Raw genomic sequence first — 20,444 nt, forward strand, 5'->3', positions numbered from 1 at the left:
GGTATAACGAGAACACAACACCTCGACCCAGTTCTATTCAGCGGGGGGGGGGGGGGGGGGGGGTGTGTGATTGGTGTCAGTCTTGCCCCAGCTTACACACCTGACTCCGACAATTACCTGACCATGATCTTCAGATTAGAATGACATTTGATTAATCAGCTGTGTTTGTTGGGGATGGAGAAAAGTGTGACACCAATCAGGTCCTCAAGGGCCTGGAGTTACCCAACCCTCTAACCTGGAGTTACCCAACCCTCTAACCTGGAGTTACCCAACCCTCTAACCTGGAGTTACCCAACCCTCTAACCTGGAGTTACCCAACCCTCTAACCTGGAGTTACCCAACCCTCTAACCTGGAGTTACCCAACCCTCTAACCTGGAGTTACCCAACCCTCTTCCTGGAGTTGACCACCCCTGGTTTAGAGCAGGGCTGTCCAACCCTCTTCCTGGAGTTACCCACCCCTGGTTTAGAGCAGGGCTGTCCAACCCTCTTCCTGGAGTTGACCACCCCTGGTTTTAGGCAGGGCTGTCCAACCCTCTTCCTGGAGTTTACCACCCCTGGTTTAGAGCAGGGCTGTCCAACCCTCTTCCTGGAGTTACCCACCCCTGGTTTAGAGCAGGGCTGTCCAACCCTCTTCCTGGAGTTACCCACCCCTGGTTTAGAACAGGGCTGTCCAACCCTCTTCCTAGAGTTGACCACCCCTGGTTTAGAGCAGAGCTGTCCAACCCTCTTCCTATAGTTACCCTCCCCTGGTTTAGAGCAGGGCTGTTCAACCCTCTTCCTGGAGTTACGCACCCCTGGTTTAGAGCAGGGCTGTCCAACCCTCTTCCTGGAGTTGACCACCCCTGGTTTAGAGCAGGGCTGTCCAACCCTCTTCCTGAAGTTGACCACCCCTGGTTTAGAGCAGGGCTGTCCAACCCTCTTCCTGGAGTTACCCACCCCTGGTTTAGAGCAGGGCTGTCCAACCCTCTTCCTGGAGTTACCCACCCCTGGGTTAACCCATTGATATCGTGTGTGTGTGTAGTTGGGTTAACCCCTTGCTGTCCTGTGTGTGTGTGTGTGTGTGTGTGTGTGTGTAGTTAGATTAACCCCTTGGTCTCCTGTGTGTGTGCAGGTGGGACTCCAAGAAACACACCGGCTACGTGGGTCTGAAGAACCAGGGAGCGACATGTTATATGAACAGCCTCCTACAGACCCTGTTCTTCACCAACCAGCTGCGGAGGGTCAGTGAGACAACTAACTACTGTTCTGTCATACTACGCTCAAGTGTGTTTAACACCCCTCTCCTCTGTGCCTACCAGGCGGTGTATATGACGTCTGTACAGGGAGACGACTAACTACCGCTCTGTCATACTACGCTCAAGTGTGTTTAACACCCCTCTCCTCTGTGCCTACCAGGCGGTGTATATGACGTCTGTACAGGGAGACGACTAACTACCGCTCTGTCATACTACGCTCAAGTGTGTTTAACACCCCTCTCCTCTGTGCCTACCAGGCGGTGTATATGATGTCTATACAGGGAGACAACTCTTTTGAGAGAGAGTGTTTGTGTGTCTAACCCCCCCCCCCTCTCTCTCTCCTGTACCAGGCGGTGTACATGCCTACAGAGAGAGAGTGCTTGTGTGTCTAACCCTCCCCTCTCTCTCTCCTGTACCAGGCGGTGTACATGATGCCTACAGAGGGAGAGTGTTTGTGTGTCTAACCCCCCCCCTCTCTCTCTCTCCTGTACCAGGCGGTGTACATGCCTACAGAGAGAGAGTGCTTGTGTGTCTACCCCCCCCCCCCTCTCTCTCTCTCCTGTACCAGGCGGTGTACATGATGCCTACAGAAGGAGAGTGTTTGTGTGTCTAACCCCCCCCTTTCTCTCTCCTGTACCAGGCGGTGTACATGATGCCTACAGAAGGAGAGTGTTTGTGTGTCTAACCCCCCTCTCTCTCTCTCCTGTACCAGGCGGTGTACATGATGCCTACAGAGGGAGAGTGTTTGTGTGTCTAACCCCCCCCTTTCTCTCTCCTGTACCAGGCGGTGTACATGATGCCTACAGAAGGAGAGTGTTTGTGTGTCTAACCCTCCCCTTTCTCTCTCCTGTACCAGGCGGTGTACATGATGCCTACAGAAGGAGAGTGTTTGTGTGTCTAACCCCCCTCTCTCTCTCCTGTTCTAGGCGGTGTACATGATGCCTACAGAAGGAGAGTGTTTGTGTGTCTAACCCCCCTCTCTCTCTCCTGTTCCAGGCGGTGTACATGATGCCTACAGAGGGAGACGACTCGTCTAAGAGTGTTCCGCTGGCTCTACAGAGGGTTTTCTATGAGCTGCAACACAGCGACAAGCCCGTCGGCACCAAGAAACTCACCAAGTCCTTTGGGTAGGTGCCAGGACCCCCTCAGCTAGCAACGCTGCAGGAGAAATGAGATGACCGATCAATCGATCGACTGTGAATGTGTTTATAACATGGTGGTATTGTGACAGTAGTTGACTGTGAATGTGTTTATAACATGGTGGTATTGTGACCGTAGTTGACTGTGAATGTGTTTATAACATGGTGGTATTGTGACAGTAGTTGACTGTGAATGTGTTTATAACATGGTTACATTGTGACAGTAGTTGACTGTGAATGTGTTTATAACATGGATACATTGTGACAGTAGTTGACTGTGAATGTGTTTATAACATGGTTACATTGTGACAGTAGTTGACTGTGAATGTGTTTATAACATGGTTACATTGTGACAGTAGTTGACTGTGAATGTGTTGTTTATAACATGGTGGTATTGTGACAGTAGTTGACTGTGAATGTGTTTATAACATGGTTACATTGTGACAGTAGTTGACTGTGAATGTGTTTATAACATGGTTACATTGTGACAGTAGTTGACTGTGAATGTGTTTATAACATGGTGGTATTGTGACAGTAGTTGACTGTGAATGTGTTTATAACATGGTTACATTGTGACAGTAGTTGACTGTGAATGTGTTTATAACATGGTTACATTGTGACAGTAGTTGACTGTGAATGTGTTTATAACATGGTGGTATTGTGACAGTAGTTGACTGTGAATGTGTTTATAACATGGTGGTATTGTGACAGTAGTTGACTGTGAATGTGTTTATAACATGGTGGTATTGTGACAGTAGTTGACTGAATGTGTTTATAACATGGTGGTATTGTGACAGTAGTTGACTGTGAATGTGTTTATAACATGGTGGTATTGTGACAGTAGTTGACTGTGAATGTTTTATAACATGGTGGTGTTGTGACAGTAGTTGACTGTGAATGTGTTTATAACATGGTGGTATTGTGACAGTAGTTGACTGTGAATGTTTTATAACATGGTGGTGTTGTGACAGTAGTTGACTGTGAATGTGTTTATAACATGGTGGTATTGTGACAGTAGTTGACTGTGAATGTGTTTATAACATGGTTACATTGTGACAGTAGTTGACTGTGAATGTGTTTATAACATGGTTACATTGTGACAGTAGTTGACTGTGAATGTGTTTATAACATGGTGGTATTGTGACAGTAGTTGACTGTGAATGTGTTTATAACATGGTGGTATTGTGACAGTAGTTGACTGTGAATGTGTTTATAACATGGTTACATTGTGACAGTAGTTGACTGTGAATGTGTTTATAACATGGTGGTATTGTGACAGTAGTTGACTGTGAATGTGTTGATAACATGGATACATTGTGACAGTAGTTGACTGTGAATGTGTTTATAACATGGATACATTGTGACAGTAGTTGACTGTGAATGTGTTTATAACATGGTGGTATTGTGACAGTAGTTGACTGTGAATGTGTTTATAACATGGTTACATTGTGACAGTAGTTGACTGTGAATGTGTTTATAACATGGTGGTATTGTGACAGTAGTTGACTGTGAATGTGTTTATAACATGGTTACATTGTGACAGTAGTTGACTGTGAATGTGTTTATAACATGGTGGTATTGTGACAGTAGTTGACTGTGAATGTTTTATAACATGGTGGTGTTGTGACAGTAGTTGACTGTGAATGTGTTTATAACATGGTGGTATTGTGACAGTAGTTGACTGTGAATGTGTTTATAACATGGTTACATTGTGACAGTAGTTGACTGTGAATGTGTTTATAACATGGTTACATTGTGACAGTAGTTGACTGTGAATGTGTTTATAACATGGTGGTATTGTGACAGTAGTTGACTGTGAATGTGTTTATAACATGGTGGTATTGTGACAGTAGTTGACTGTGAATGTGTTTATAACATGGTTACATTGTGACAGTAGTTGACTGTGAATGTGTTTATAACATGGTTACATTGTGACAGTAGTTGACTGTGAATGTGTTGATAACATGGTTACATTGTGACAGTAGTTGACTGTGAATGTGTTTATAACATGGATACATTGTGACAGTAGTTGACTGTGAATGTGTTTATAACATGGATACATTGTGACAGTAGTTGACTGTGAATGTGTTTATAACATGGTGGTATTGTGACAGTAGTTGACTGTGAATGTGTTTATAACATGGTTACATTGTGACAGTAGTTGACTGTGAATGTGTTTATAACATGGTGGTATTGTGACAGTAGTTGACTGTGAATGTGTTTATAACATGGTTACATTGTGACAGTAGTTGACTGAATGTGTTTATAACATGGTGGTATTGTGACAGTAGTTGACTGTGAATGTGTTTATAACATGGTGGTATTGTGACAGTAGTTGACTGTGAATGTGTTTATAACATGGTTACATTGTGACAGTAGTTGACTGTGAATGTGTTTATAACATGGTGGTATTGTGACAGTAGTTGACTGTGAATGTGTTTATAACATGGTTACATTGTGACAGTAGTTGACTGTGAATGTGTTTATAACATGGTGGTATTGTGACAGTAGTTGACTGTGAATGTGTTTATAACATGGTGGTATTGTGACAGTAGTTGACTGTGAATGTGTTTATAACATGGTGGTATTGTGACAGTAGTTGACTGTGAATGTGTTTATAACATGGTTACATTGTGACAGTAGTTGACTGTGAATGTGTGTGTTTATAACATGGTGGTATTGTGACCGTAGTTGACTGTGAATGTGTTTATAACATGGTGGTATTGTGACAGTAGTTGACTGTGAATGTGTTTATAACATGGTGGTATTGTGACAATAGTTGACTGTGAATGTGTTTATAACATGGTGGTATTGTGACAGTAGTTGACTGTGAATGTGTTTATAACATGGTGGTATTGTGACAGTAGTTGACTGTGAATGTGTTTATAACATGGTTACATTGTGACAGTAGTTGACTGTGAATGTGTTTATAACATGGTTACATTGTGACAGTAGTTGACTGTGAATGTGTTTATAAAACATGGTGACTTCTGACAGTAGTTGACAACGTGTTGTTTTTCTCTGCAGGTGGGAGACATTAGACAGCTTCATGCAACACGACGTTCAGGAGCTCTGCAGAGTGGTGAGTAGTTGTTCTTAGTGTGTGTGTGTGTATTCAGGGCTCTGAATTTAATCATGTTCGTTGCACCACACAACATGTAGGAGCACCAGACCAGATCTGAAGGTTTGTTCGTGTTTGTTTGTCTTTAGGTTTTGTATACCGGCTGAAAATACAATATTTTTGGTTATAGAAGAGAGATTTCACAGCGGTTTAGATGGTACAATTATTCTCTACACTGTACATTGCTTGATTTTGTTCACAAATTGAAATTAAGCGAGCTATTCAAATTTTAACCACCAGGAAATGATGGAGTGATTTCTGCATATTGCACCTTTAAATGGATTGAGATACAGCCTACTTTGGGGCCTATATGAATTCTAGCTACTTTTGAAGCACAGGTTGAGACCTAGAAACTAATATGTAACATTGTAAATACATTAGTTTATTATAAAAGTTTTTAAAAAGTTGATAAAAAATACATGCTATTGCAATTACAAAATAATTTGTGGAAAATGAGACCGTTTCTGCGTTGTGTAAAAGCACCATTTTCCTATTTGAGAAGCGTTCCATTGAAAATGGTACACTGTCTCTTTAAGAAAAAAGTCTGAGGATGACATGCAAGATGTCTGTCATTACTATGATCCTTGATCTCCTGAAGAATCTTTACCCTTCTGTCTGAGTCCCCAGATGTCTGGATAGACTAAAGTTACCAGGTTATTAACTAGCTAGCCAATGACCTAACAAGTCGTTTTTAGAACGGTCCGTGACGTGGTTTATGAATGTTAAATGCGGATTCCCGGCAACCCGCTATAGGAAGATTAAAATGCTGCTGGTCAGATCTATTGACCTGCTTGGGTTAGAACCAAGAAGTTTTCACTATAGTAATGGGTCAGATCTATTGACCTGGTTGGGTTAGAACCAGGGTTAGAACCAAGATGTTTTCACTATAGTATTTAACTAGGCAAGTCAGTTAAGAACAAATTCTTATTTTCAATGACGGCCTAGGAACAGTGGGTTAACGGCCTTGTTCAGGGGCAGAACGACAGATTTGTACCTTGTCAGCTCGGGGGTTCGAACTCGCAACCTTCCGGTTACGAGTCCAACACTCCGCCCCATATGAAAGCTGCTGGTGGTTCCTTTTAACATGAGTCTTAAATATTCCCAGGTAAGAAGTTTTAGGTTGTAGTTATTATAGGAATTATAGGACTTTCCCTCTATACCATTTGTATTTCATTAACCTTTGACTATTGGATGTTCTTTTAAGGAACTTGAGTATCGCCAGTGTAACAGTATAGCTTCCGTCCCTCTCCTCGCTCCTACCTGGGCTCGAACCAGGAACACATCAACACCAGCCACCCTCGAAACAGCGTTACCCATGCAGAGCAAGGGGAACAACTACTCCCAAGTCTCAGAGCGAGTGACATTTGAAACACTATTAGCGCGCACCCCGCTAACTAGCTAGCCATTTCACATCGGTTACACCAGCCTCATCTCGGGAGTTGATAGGCTTGAAGTCATAAACAGCTCAATGCTTGAAGCACAGCAAAGAGTTGCTGGCAAACGCAGGAAAGTGCTGTTTAAATGAAAGCTTACGAGCCTGCTGCTGCCTACCACCGCTCAGTCAAACTGCTCTATCAAATCATAGACTTAGTTATAACATAACACAAAGAAATACGAGCCTTAGGTCATTAATATGGTAGAATCCGGAAACTATCATCTCGAAAACCAAACGTTTATTCTGTCAGTGAAATACGGAACCGTTCCGTATTTTATCTAAGGGGTGGCATCCCTAAGTCTAAATATTCCTGTTGCATTGCACAACCTTCAATGTTATGGCATAATTAAAATTAATTACAATTCTGGCCAATTAGTTCGCAACGACTGCATATACCATGACTCTGTTGCAAGAGAAGTGACACAATTTCCCTAGTTAAAATAAATTCATGTTGGCAGGCAATATTAACTAAATATGCAGGTTTAAAAATATATACCTGTGTATTGATTTTAAGAAAGTCATTGATGTTTATGCTTAGGTACATGTTGGACCAACGCTGGTCCTTTTTCGCGCACCGCATCGATTATATGCAACGCAGGACACGCTAGATAAACTAGTAATATCATCAACCATGTGTAGTTAACTAGTGATTATGATTGATTGATTGTTTTTTATAAGATAAGTTGCTAGTTAGCATTAAACTTATCTTGGCTTCTTACTGCATTCGTGTAACAGGCAGGCTCCTCGTGGAGTGCAATGTAAGGCAGGTGGTTAGAGCGTTGGACTAGTTAACCTCTCTCAGATACGTGGGACCCGCCCAACAGCCAGTGAAAGTGCAGGGCGCAAAATTCAAAACAACATTAAAATTCCTCAAGCATACAAGTATCTTACACCGTTTTAAAGATAACATTCTCGTTAATCCAGCCACAGTGTCTGATTTTCAAAAATGCTTTACAGCGAAAGCACCACAAACTATTATGTTAGGTCACCACCAAGCCACAGAAAAACACAGCCATTTTTCCAGCCAAAGAGAGGAGTCACAAAAATAACAAATAGAGAGAATTAAGCATTAACCTTTGATCTTCATCAGATGACACTCATAGGACTTCATGTTACACAATACATGTATGCCTATTTATGTCAAAAAATCTCATTTTACATTGCATTGATTTTGCAGAGAGCCAAATCAAGTTACAGAAATACTCATCATAAATGTTGATGAAAATACACGTATTACACATGGCATTAGAGATGTACTTCTCCTTAATGCAACCGCTGTGTCAGATTTAAAAAAAAAACTATACAGAAAAAGCAAACCATGCGATAATCTGAGTACAGCGTTTCAGACAACAAAGCAGCCAAAAAGATAATGGGTAGTCAACATTAGTCAGAAAAAGCATTATAAATATTCACTTACCTTTGATGATCTTCATCAGAATGCACTCCCAGGAATCCCAGTTCCACCATAAATGTTTGATTTGTTCGATAATGTCCATCAGTTATGTCCAAATATCTTCTTTTGTTAGGGCGTTTGGTAAACAAATCCAAAAGCGCGTTCGAACCCGCGCCGAACCTCGGACGAAAAGTTCAAGCCCGTAGAAACTCGTCAAACTAAGTATAGAATCAATCTTTAGGATGTTTTTAACATAGATATTCAGAAAGGCACCTTATTCATCCTAGCTACTCCAATACTGCCCCCCTGTCACCAAGAAGTTAAATGTAAGGCTTCAAGATTGAATCCCCGAGCTGACAAGGTAAAAATCTGTCCTTCTGCCCCTGAACAAGGCAGTTAACCCACCATTCCCCAGTAGGCTGTCCATTGAAAATAAGAATATGTTCTTAACTGACTTGCCAAGTTAAATAAAGGTGTAAAAAAATTAATCGACCGAATCGGTGTCCAAAAATTCCTATTTATGAAAACTTGAAATTGGGACATCAAGCACTCAGCATTTAAACAGCATTTAGTTGTATTTAATCATTATGGTCTATAAATTACGCATATGGCCTGTGACTTACTTAGAATTAAATACAAATAACATGAACATTTTCTTATTAGTGCCTTTTTTAGAAATCATTTTTAGAACCAGGAGTTTGGCCAGTCGGTCTACAGGCTCATGTGATGGTGTCTGGAGAGCAGGACAGTGGTGGAGAACATCCTCTCCTCACTTGCAGAGCCACTGGGGATGATTAACACCCTTTTGGCCCCTCTATCCAGGCTGGGCAGAGAAACAGAGTTTATTTTCTATAGGAAGGCCTAAATGCTTTTAGGTAAAACAAGCCAATCAAAACAGAAAGCTCTTTGAACGTGGGAATATGCCAGGTCTATTGAGCCAAAATCAATTATGCCCTATCGTATAGAAAATATAACAAAAATTAACGGAACGTTTAAGAGGTCGGAGTTTATGTTTATAAATACTTAAATGCTATAATTAAAGTTATCTAAGTACACCATCATGCTTTCAGGATAGGTGTCTTTTCAGATTCCACTATGATTCTTTAGTTGTGGACACTACATCACCACACTCCCTCTCTTTAGTAGTGGACACTACATCACCACACTGCCTCTCTTCTTTAGTTGTGGACACTACATCACCACACTCCCTCTCTTCTTTAGTTGTGGACACTACATCACCACACTCCCTCTCTTCTTTAGTTGTGGACACTACATCACCACACTCCCTCTCTTCTTTAGTTGTGGACACTACATCACCACACTCCCTCTCTTCTTTAGTTGTGGACACTACATCACCACACTCCCTCTCTTCTTTAGTTGTGGACACTACATCACCACACTCCCTCTCTTGCTCTTGGTCCTCATCTTTATAAGTCACCTTGATTTATCACCTGTGTGTTTCATCAGTTTCTTTATGATAATATTTAGTGAACTCCATGACAGCTAAAGCAAGGGGCTATAGCAGGACAGTAGTAGACTACAGATGCATGCTGGGCCGGGCACGCCCTGAGCTAGCGAAGTGAACGTTGCTGCAGCCAAATTGGAGCGGGCGAGAAGGCTGACGCTCCAGCCTTTGTAATCTCGCTCTGCGCTCCAGTCAAATTGGGCTCCATCTCTGCTCTGCTCACATTCACTGTTCCTTCCATAATGTGTGTTTGTGTGTTCCAGCTCCTGGACAACGTTGAGAACAAAATGAAAGGCACCTGCGTGGAGGGAACCATCCCCAAACTGTTCAGAGGAAAGATGGTGGTACGTTCACATTCTCTCTCCCCGTTGTCTGTCGCGCTCTCCAGTCCTATATCCAGTGTAACTGTTGTCTCTCTCCAGTCCTATATCCAGTGTAACTGTTGTCTCTCTCCAGTCCTATATCCAGTGTGACTGTGTGTTGTATGTCTCTCTCCAGTCCTATATCCAGTGTAACTGTGTGTTGTGTTGTCTCTCTCCAGTCCTATATCCAGTGTAACTTTTGTCTCTCTCCAGTCCTATATCCAGTGTAACTGTGCGTTGTGTTGTCTCTCTCCAGTCCTATATCCAGTGTAACTGTGTTCTCTCTCTCTCTCTCTCCAGTCCTATATCCAGTGTAACTGTGTGTTGTGTTGTCTCTCTCCAGTCCTATATCCAGTGTAACTGTGTTCTCTCTCTCTCTCTCTCTCCAGTCCTATATCCAGTGTAACTGTGCGTTGTGTTGTCTCTCTCCAGTCCTATATCCAGTGTGACTGTGTGTTGTATCCCTCTCTCCAGTCCTATATCCAGTGTAACTGTGTGTTGTATCTCTCTCTCCAGTCCTATATCCAGTGTGACTGTGTGTTGTATGTCTCTCTCCAGTCCTATATCCAGTGTAACTGTGTGTTGTGTTGTCTCTCTCCAGTCCTATATCCAGTGTAACTTTTGTCTCTCTCCAGTCCTATATCCAGTGTAACTGTGCGTTGTGTTGTCTCTCTCCAGTCCTATATCCAGTGTAACTGTGTTCTCTCTCTCTCTCTCTCCAGTCCTATATCCAGTGTAACTGTGTGTTGTGTTGTCTCTCTCCAGTCCTATATCCAGTGTAACTGTGTTCTCTCTCTCTCTCTCTCCAGTCCTATATCCAGTGTAACTGTGCGTTGTGTTGTCTCTCTCCAGTCCTATATCCAGTGTAACTGTGTTCTCTCTCTCTCTCCAGTCCTATATCCAGTGTAACTGTGTCTCTCTCCACTCCTATATCCAGTGTAACTGTGTCTCTCTCCACTCCTATATCCAGTGTAACTGTCTCTCTCCACTCCTATATCCAGTGTAACTGTGTCTCTCTCCACTCCTATATCCAGTGTAACTGTGTCTCTCTCCACTCCTATATCCAGTGTAACTGTCTCTCTCTCCACTCCTATATCCAGTGTAACTGTCTCTCTCCACTCCTATATCCAGTGTAACTGTGTCTCTCTCCACTCCTATATCCAGTGTAACTGTGTTGTCTCTCTCCAGTCCAGTGTAACTGTGTCTCTTTCCACTCCTATATCCAGTGTAACTGTGTGTTGTCTCTCTCTCTCCAGTCCTATATCCAGTGTAACTGTGTGTTGTCTCTCTCTCTCCAGTCTTGTATCCAGTGTAACTGTGTGTTGTGTCTCTCTCTCCAGTCCTATATCCAGTGTAACTGTGTTGTCTCTCTCCAGTCCTATATCCAGTGTAACTGTGTTGTCTCTCTCCAGTCCTATATTCAGTGTAACTGTGTTGTCTCTCTCCAGTCCTATATCCAGTGTAACTGTGTTGTCTCTCTCCAGTCCTATATCCAGTGTAACTGTGTTGTCTCTCTCCAGTCCTATATCCAGTGTAACTGTGTTGTCTCTCTCCAGTCCTATATTCAGTGTAACTGTGTTGTCTCTCTCCAGTCCTATATCCAGTGTAACTGTGTTGTCTCTCTCCAGTCCTATATCCAGTGTAACTGTGTGTTGTCTCTCTCCAGTCCTATATCCAGTGTAACTGTGTCTCTCTCCAGTCCTATATCCAGTGTAACTGTGTTGTATCTCTCTCTCCAGTCCTATATCCAGTGTAAGCACGTTGACTACCGGTCAGAGCGGATAGAGGATTACTACGACATCCAGCTCAGTATCAAAGGAAAGAAAAACAGTGAGTATCAATCCCCTTTCCTTCTCTGGGGTGATTGGATGTGTGTCATATCGCTCCAGTCTCCGTCCTCATACAGGGGGGGTTATTGGATGTGTGTCATATCGCTCCAGTCTCCGTCCTTATACAGGGGGGGTTATTGGATGTGTGTCATATCGCTCCAGTCTCCGTCCTCATACAGGGGGGGTTATTGGATGTGTGTCATATCGCTCCAGTCTCCGTCCTCATACAGGGGGGGTTTGGATGTGTGTCATATCGCTCCAGTCTCCGTCCTCATACAGGGGGGGTTATTGGATGTGTGTCATATCGCTCCAGTCTCCGTCCTCATACAGGGGGGGTTATTGGATGTGTGTCATATCGCTCCAGTCTCCGTCCTTATACAGGGGGGGTTATTGGATGTGTGTCATATCGCTCCAGTCTCCGTCCTCATACAGGGGGGGTTTGGATGTGTGTCATATCGCTCCAGTCTCCGTCCTCATACAGGGGGGGTTATTGGATCTGTGTCATATCGCTCCAGTCTCCGTCCTTATACAGGGGGGGTTATTGGATGTGTGTCATATCGCTCCAGTCTCCGTCCTTATACAGGGGGGGTTATTGGATGTGTGTCATATCGCTCCAGTCTCCGTCCTCATACAGGGGGGGTTATTGGATGTGTGTCATATCGCTCCAGTCTCCGTCCTCATACAGGGGGGGTTTGGATGTGTGTCATATCGCTCCAGTCTCCGTCCTCATACAGGGGGGGTTATTGGATGTGTGTCATATCGCTCCAGTCTCCGTCCTCATACAGGGGGGGTTATTGGATGTGTGTCATATCGCTCCAGTCTCCGTCCTTATACAGGGGGGGTTATTGGATGTGTGTCATATCGCTCCAGTCTCCGTCCTCATACAGGGGGGGTTTGGATGTGTGTCATATCGCTCCAGTCTCCGTCCTCATACAGGGGGGGTTATTGGATGTGTGTCATATCGCTCCAGTCTCCGTCCTTATACAGGGGGGGTTATTGGATGTGTGTCATATCGCTCCAGTCTCCGTCCTTATACAGGGGGGGTTATTGGATGTGTGTCATATCGCTCCAGTCTCCGTCCTCATACAGGGGGGGTTTGGATGTGTGTCATATCGCTCCAGTCTCCGTCCTCATACAGGGGGGGTTATTGGATGTGTGTCATATCGCTCCAGTCTCCGTCCTCATACAGGGGGGGGTTATTGGATGTGTGTCATATCGCTCCAGTCTCCGTCCTCATACAGGGGGGGGTTATTGGATGTGTGTCATATCGCTCCAGTCTCCGTCCTCATACAGGGAGGGGTTATTGGATGTGTGTCATATCGCTCCAGTCTCCGTCCTCATACAGGGGGGGTTTGGATGTGTGTCATATCGCTCCAGTCTCCGTCCTCATACGCGGGGGGAGGCCGGGCCGGGCGGGAGGCCGGGGCGGCAGGGCGGTAGGGCGGGAGGCCCGGCGGGGCGGGAGGCCCGGCCCGGCGGGGCGGGAGGCCCGGCCCGGCGGGGCGGGAGGCCCGGCCCGGCGGGGCGGGAGGCCCGGCCCGGCGGGGCGGGAGGCCGGGCCGGCGTGGCGGGCGGGAGGCCGGGCGGGGCGGGAGGCCGGGCGGGGCGGGAGGCCAGGCCGGCGGGGCGGGAGACCAGGCCGGCGGGGCGGGAGACCGGGCCGGCGGGGCGGGAGACCGGGCCGGCGGGGGGGGAGACCGGGCCGGCGGGGGTGGAGACCGGGCCGGCGGGGTGGGAGACTGTTTGACAGTGTGGTTTTGAGTCACTTAGAGTCTTACATGGCCAAAGGCAGAAATGTGACCTGGACAACTTCACTTCAATTTCCGTGTCAGACAGGTTGATTACAAACAAGACTAGCCTGCTAGGAACAGTGAACACGCAAACAGGACTAGCCTGCTATGAACAGTGGACACACAAACAAGACTAGCCTGCTATGAACAGTGGACACACAAACAAGACTAGCCTGCTAGGAACCGTGAACACACAAAGAAGACTAGCCTGCTATGAACAGTGGACACACAAAGACGACTAGCCTGCTATGAACAGTGGACACACGAAGAAGACTAGCCTGCTATGAACAGTGAACACACGAAGAAGACTAGCCTGCTATGAACAGTGGACACACGAAGAAGACTAGCCTGCTATGAACAGTGGACACACGAAGAAGACTAGCCTGCTATGAACAGTGGACACACGAAGAAGACTAGCCTGCTAGGAACCGTGAACACACAGAAGACTAGCCCGCTATGAACAGTGAACACACAAAGAAGACTAGCCTGCTATGAACAGTGGACACACGAAGAAGACTAGCCTGCTATGAACAGTGAACACACAAAGAAGACTAGCCCGCTATGAACAGTGGACACACGAAGAAGACTAGCCTGCTATGAACAGTGGACACACAAAGACGACTAGCCTGCTATGAACAGTGAACACACAAAGAAGACTAGCCTGCTAGGAACAGTGAACACAAAGAAGACTAGCCTGCTAGGAACAGTGAACACACAAACAAGACTAGCCTGCTAGGAACAGTGAACACACAAACAAGACTAGCCTGCTAGGAACAGTGAACACACAAAGAAGACTAGCCTGCTAGGAACAGTGAACACACAAAGAAGACTAGCCTGCTAGGAACAGTGAACACACAAAGAAGACTAGCCTGCTAGGAACAGTGAACGCACAAAGAAGACTAGCCTGCTAGGAACAGTGAACACACAAAGAAGACTAGCCTGCTAGGAACAGTGAACACACAAACAAGACTAGCCTGCTAGGAACAGTGAACACACAAACAAGACTAGCCTGCTAGGAACAGTGAACACACAAAGAAGACTAGCCTGCTAGGAACAGTGAACACACAAAGAAGACTAGCCTGCTAGGAACAGTGAACACACAAAGAAGACTAGCCTGCTAGGAACAGTGAACACACAAAGAAGACTAGCCTGCTAGGAACAGTGAACACACAAACAAGACTAGCCTGCTAGGAACAGTGAACACACGAAGAAGACTAGCCCGCTATGAACAGTGAACACACAAAGAAGACTAGCCTGCTAGGAACAGTGAACACACAAAGAAGACTAGCCTGCTAGGAACAGTGAACACACAAACAAGACTAGCCTGCTAGGATTGTAGAATTAAACAAAACAGATCCATGACTCTCTAAACAAATACTTTTTTATTTTATTTTTTATATATATTTATTTATTTCCATGAATATTATTTAATGCAATTAATAATTTACACTCGTTTATTCACTATCAGGCATGTTAGCCACCTTGCAGGTTGATATGCATCTGATGCTGATGCTAAAGGGGATACCTGGCAACGTTCTCTAGTGTGTTCTGATAGGCTGAAAGGCCAGGCTGTTCTAGGGTTCAGGGTTTATCTGAGTTCCACATGCAGAATGTCTTTACTCCCGGTGTCCTTAATGCTGAGTGCTTCAAATCACATTTCTACTGTCTTTTGGTATGACTCGTACGGGGATGGAACTCCCAACCTTTCAATCTCAGGGCAGACACTCTATAACCACAGGGTGGGTGGGTGTGTGTGTGTGTGTGTGTGTCTGTCTAACTGTTTGTTCTCTCTCTCTAGTCTTTGAGTCCTTTAAGGACTATGTCGCTGTGGAGCAGCTTGACGGAGACAACAAATACGACGCAGGAGAACACGGTCTACAGGTGAGGCCTTATTCAGGCTTTATAAAGGCCGTATGTATGGTTTAAAAGATTCTTTATATGACTACAGGTGAGGCCTTATTCAGGCTTTATAAAGGGTGTGTACAGGATTTATAGATGTTTTTATAAACACTCAGGCTACATGACATATTCATAATGAGGTTATATAGTTGATGATGGGTGTAAGTGTGCTTTATGAGCATGGCCTATAGGTGAGGCTGTAGAACAGCTGGCCAATCATGTTTGGTTCGAGGGCCGCAACGGGATTTCAAAAATTCTTAGGACAGATTTGTTGGTCAAAATCTATTCTTTGGACCAGAGAAGGGTCCTAGTTGAACATCTCTGGGTCTTATATAATCTACACATACTCTCTGTCTAGATTCAGACCTGGGGGGTCTCTGGTCCTATATAATCTACACATACTCTCTGTCTAGATTCAGACCTGGGGGGTCTCGATTCAGACCTGGGGGGTTTCTGGTCCTTTATAATCTACACATACTCTGTCTAGATTCAGACCTGGGGGGGTCTAGATTCAGACCTGCGGGGTCTCTGGTCCTGTATAATCTACACATACTCTGTCTAGATTCAGACCTGGGGGGTCTCGATTCAGACCTGGGGGGTCTCTGGTCCTGTATAATCTACACATACTCTGTCTAGATTCAGACCTGGGGGGTTTCTGGTCCTTTATAATCTACACATACTCTGTCTAGATTCAGACCTGGGGGGTTTCTGGTCCTTTATAATCTACACATACTCTGTCTAGATTCAGACCTGGGGGGTCTAGATTCAGACCTGGGGGGTCTCTGGTCCTTTATAATCTACACATACTCTCTGTCTAGATTCAGACCTGGGGGGTCTCTGGTCCTGTATAATCTACACATACTCTCTGTCTAGATTCAGACCTGGGGGGTCTCTGGTCCTATATAATCTACACATACTCTCTGTCTAGATTCAGACCTGGGGTGTCTCTGGTCCTGTATAATCTACACATACTCTGTCTAGATTCAGACCTGGGGGGTTTCTGGTCCTTTATAATCTACACATACTCTCTGTCTAGATTCAGACCTGGGGGGTCTAGATTCAGACCTGGGGGGTCTCTGGTCCTATATAATCTACACATACTCTGTCTAGATTCAGACCTGGGGGGTTTCTGGTCCTTTATAATCTACACATACTCTCTGTCTAGATTCAGACCTGGGGGGTCTCTGGTCCTATATAATCTACACATACTCTGTCTAGATTCAGACCTGGGGGGTTTCTGGTCCTTTATAATCTACACATACTCTGTCTAGATTCAGACCTGGGGGGTCTCTGGTCCTATATAATCTACACATACTCTGTCTAGATTCAGACCTGGGGGGTTTCTGGTCCTTTATAATCTACACATACTCTGTCTAGATTCAGACCTGGGGGGTCTCTGGTCCTATATAATCTACACATACTCTGTCTAGATTCAGACCTGGGGGGTCTCTGGTCCTATATAATCTACACATACTCTGTCTAGATTCAGACCTGGGGGGTCTCTGGTCCTATATAATCTACACATACTCTGTCTAGATTCAGACCTGGGGGGTCTCTGGTCCTGTATAATCTACACATACTCTCTGTCTAGATTCAGACCTGGGGAGTCTAGATTCAGACCTGGGGGGGTCTAGATTCAGACCTGGGGGGTCTCTGGTCCTTTATAATCTACACATACTCTCTGTCTAGATTCAGACCTGGGGTGTCTCTGGTCCTGTATAATCTACACATACTCTGTCTAGATTCAGACCTGGGGTGTCTCTGGTCCTGTATAATCTACACATACTCTGTCTAGATTCAGACCTGGGGGGTCTCTGGTCCTATATAATCTACACATACTCTGTCTAGATTCAGACCTGGGGGGTCTCTGGTCCTGTATAATCTACACATACTCTCTGTCTAGATTCAGACCTGGGGAGTCTAGATTCAGACCTGGGGGGGTCTAGATTCAGACCTGGGGGGTCTCTGGTCCTTTATAATCTACACATACTCTCTGTCTAGATTCAGACCTGGGGTGTCTCTGGTCCTGTATAATCTACACATACTCTGTCTAGATTCAGACCTGGGGTGTCTCTGGTCCTGTATAATCTACACATACTCTGTCTAGATTCAGACCTGGGGGGTCTCTGGTCCTATATAATCTACACATACTCTGTCTAGATTCAGACCTGGGGGGTCTCTGGTCCTGTATAATCTACACATACTCTCTGTCTAGATTCAGACCTGGGGAGTCTAGATTCAGACCTGGGGGGGTCTAGATTCAGACCTGGGGGGTCTCTGGTCCTTTATAATCTACACATACTCTCTGTCTAGATTCAGACCTGGGGGGTCTAGATTCAGACCTGGGGGGTCTCTGGTCCTATATAATCTACACATACTCTGTCTAGATTCAGACCTGGGGGGTCTCTGGTCCTGTATAATCTACACATACTCTCTGTCTAGATTCAGACCTGGGGGGTCTCTGGTCCTTTATAATCTACACATACTCTCTGTCTAGATTCAGACCTGGGGTGTCTCTGGTCCTGTATAATCTACACATACTCTGTCTAGATTCAGACCTGGGGGGTCTAGATTCAGACCTGGGGGGTCTCTGGTCCTATATAATCTACACATACTCTCTGTCTAGATTCAGACCTGGGGGGTCTCTGGTCCTATATAATCTACACATACTCTCTGTCTAGATTCAGACCTGGGGGGTCTCTGGTCCTATATAATCTACACATACTCTCTGTCTAGATTCAGACATGGGGGGTCTAGATTCAGACCTGGGGTGTCTCTGGTCCTGTATAATCTACACATACTCTCTGTCTAGATTCAGACCTGGGGGGTCTAGATTCAGACCTGGGGGGGTCTAGATTCAGACCTGGGGGGGGTCTCTGGGCCTGTATAATCTACTTGAGGTAGGACACATGATGAGTCAGTAGACTTACCGGTCATATGTGTGTTTTCAGGAAGCGGAGAAGGGTGTGAAGTTCCTGACTTTCCCTCCCATACTGCACCTGCAGCTGATGAGGTTCATGTACGACCCTCAGACCGACCAAAACATCAAGATCAACGACAGGTAAACACACACCTACACACACACCTGTCTAAACACGTTGATTCCACAGGTAACACACACCTACACACACACCTGTCTAAACATGTTGATTCCACAGGTAAACTGACTATACCAAACGTTAAGAACAACTTCCTAATATTGAGTTGCACCCCCGTTTGCCATCAGAACAGCCTCAATTCATCAGGGCGTGGCCTCTACAAGGTGTTGAAAGGGTTCCACAGGGATGCTGGCCCATGTTGACTCTACAAGGTGTTGAAAGCATTCCACAGGGATGCTGGTCCATGTTGACTCTACAAGGTGTTGAAAGCGTTCCACAGGGATGCTGGCCCATGTTGACTCTACAAGGTGTTGAAAGGGTTCCACAGGGATGCTGGCCCATGTTGACTCTACAAGGTGTTGAAAGCATTCCACAGGGATGCTGGTCCATGTTGACTCCACAAGGTGTTGAAAGCGTTCCACAGGGATGCTGGTCCATGTTGACTCCACAAGGTGTTGAAAGCGTTCCACAGGGATGTGGAAGTGACATCAATAAGGATCATAGCTTTCACCTGGATTCACCTGGTCAGTCTGTGTCATGTATAACACCTGGTCAGTCTGTCATGGAAAGAGCAAGTTTTCCTGATGTTTTGTACACCCAGTGTAGGTCATGGTAACTTAATCCCCCCCAGTGTAGGTCATAGTAACTTAACCCCCCCCCAGTGTAGGTCATGGTAACTTAACCCCCCCAGTGTAGGTCATGGTAACTTAACCCCCCCTGTGTAGGTCATGGTAACTTAATCCCCCCCAGTGTAGGTCATGGTAACTTAACCCCCCCCAGTGTAGGTCATGGTAACTTAACCCCCCCCAGTGTAGGTCATGGTAACTTAACCCCCCCAGTGTAGGTCATGGTAACTTAACCCCCCCAGTGTAGGTCATGGTAACTTAACCCCCCCTGTGTAGGTCATGGTAACTTAACCCCCCCAGTGTAGGTCATGGTAACTTAACCCCCCCAGTGTAGGTCATGGTAACTTAACCCCCCCAGTGTAGGTCATGGTAACTTAACCCCCCCAGTGTAGGTCATGGTAACTTAACCCCCCCAGTGTAGGTCATGGTAACTTAACCCCCCCAGTGTAGGTCATGGTAACTTAACCCCCCCCCAGTGTAGGTCATGGTAACTTAACCCCCCCCCAGTGTAGGTCATGGTAACTTAACCCCCCCCCCCAGTGTAGGTCATGGTAACTTAACCCCCCCCCCCCCCCAGTGTAGGTCATGGTAACTTAACCCCCCAGTGTAGGTCATGGTAACTTAACCCCCCAGTGTAGGTCATGGTAACTTAACCCCCCCCCCCGTGTAGGTCATGGTAACTTAACCCCCCCCCCAGTGTAGGTCATGGTAACTTAACCCCCCCAGTGTAGGTCATGGTAACTTAACCCCCCCCCCAGTGTAGGTCACGGTAACTGACCCCCCAGTGTAGGTCAAAGCCCCACTGTGGTAACACAGCACATTCCTGTCTGCTTCACCAGGGAGTCTGATGTCCTGAATGGAGCTCATATTGAAGCTACAACACAGGAGGAACATGGAGACCATAATACTAATCACAAAAATACCTTTCCTTCCTCTCGTCCCCCTCTGTCTTGTCCCCCCCTCTGTCTCGTCCCCCCCTCTGTCTCGTCCCCCCCTCTGTCTCGTCCCCCCCTGTCTCGTCCCCCCCTCTGTCTCGTCCCCCCCTCTGTCT

The 20,444-nt window shown here is 45.6% G+C and overlaps 1 protein-coding gene across 11 annotated transcripts in view; it reads left to right on the plus strand.

Annotated features, from left to right (window-relative positions):
• Nucleotides 1–20,444, plus strand: part of usp7 (ubiquitin specific peptidase 7 (herpes virus-associated)) — a 73,923-nt gene that overhangs the window by 15,575 nt on the left and 37,904 nt on the right. For all 11 annotated transcript variants that reach the window (XM_090197820.1, XM_090197818.1, XM_090197821.1 and 8 more), the window contains exons 6-12: nucleotides 1,113–1,221; nucleotides 2,233–2,363; nucleotides 5,403–5,457; nucleotides 10,053–10,133; nucleotides 11,891–11,981; nucleotides 15,569–15,651; nucleotides 18,621–18,730. In XM_090197820.1, coding sequence (XP_090053946.1) covers nucleotides 1,113–1,221; nucleotides 2,233–2,363; nucleotides 5,403–5,457; nucleotides 10,053–10,133; nucleotides 11,891–11,981; nucleotides 15,569–15,651; nucleotides 18,621–18,730 — 660 coding nt within the window. The remainder of the gene's footprint in view (nucleotides 1–1,112; nucleotides 1,222–2,232; nucleotides 2,364–5,402; nucleotides 5,458–10,052; nucleotides 10,134–11,890; nucleotides 11,982–15,568; nucleotides 15,652–18,620; nucleotides 18,731–20,444) is intronic.

This window comes from Oncorhynchus mykiss, chromosome 13 (genome assembly GCF_057628025.1).
Source record: "Oncorhynchus mykiss isolate SJ-2025 chromosome 13, ASM5762802v1, whole genome shotgun sequence".
NCBI classification, from domain to species: domain Eukaryota; kingdom Metazoa; phylum Chordata; class Actinopteri; order Salmoniformes; family Salmonidae; genus Oncorhynchus; species Oncorhynchus mykiss.